We start from the raw sequence: 308 nt of genomic DNA, 5'->3' as shown, positions 1-308 counted from the left end.
ACAGAGCATTGCTTGCTGCTTATCCAGCTGCTGGCAGCTGGCTGGAGCAGGCTGAGCGCATGCAGAACACGGACCAGGTCTGTGTGGGTGGCAGGAGAACCTGGCCTTTTCCTTCAGTACGGTTTGATCTTGAGTGAAATGCTAAGGTGACGCTCGACTGGGTGATTAGGAGACCTCCAGTTGCAAACGTGGGGTGTAACGGTTGTTTGTGGAGCCCACGAGTCGCCAGGAGCTCCAGTGGCGCACAGGCCCTCGCCCAGCGCACCGCTCAGCCCTTCTCTTTGCAGACCTGGAGCGGCAGCTGGAAG

At 59.1% G+C, this 308-nt stretch overlaps 1 protein-coding gene across 1 annotated transcript in view; it reads left to right on the top strand.

Moving 5' to 3' along the window:
* Positions 1 to 304, top strand: part of GMEB1 (glucocorticoid modulatory element binding protein 1) — a gene marked incomplete at both ends in the record, with an annotated part of 7183 nt that extends 6879 nt beyond the window's left edge. The window contains one exon of the mRNA XM_009873643.1: positions 288 to 304. Coding sequence (XP_009871945.1) covers positions 288 to 304 — 17 coding nt within the window. The remainder of the gene's footprint in view (positions 1 to 287) is intronic.
* Positions 305 to 308: the final 4 nt, after the last annotated feature.

The sequence above is a fragment of the Apaloderma vittatum genome, unplaced genomic scaffold, assembly GCF_000703405.1.
Source record: "Apaloderma vittatum isolate BGI_N311 unplaced genomic scaffold, ASM70340v1 scaffold37967, whole genome shotgun sequence".
NCBI classification, from domain to species: domain Eukaryota; kingdom Metazoa; phylum Chordata; class Aves; order Trogoniformes; family Trogonidae; genus Apaloderma; species Apaloderma vittatum.
This window is presented reverse-complemented; position numbering and strand designations above follow the sequence as displayed.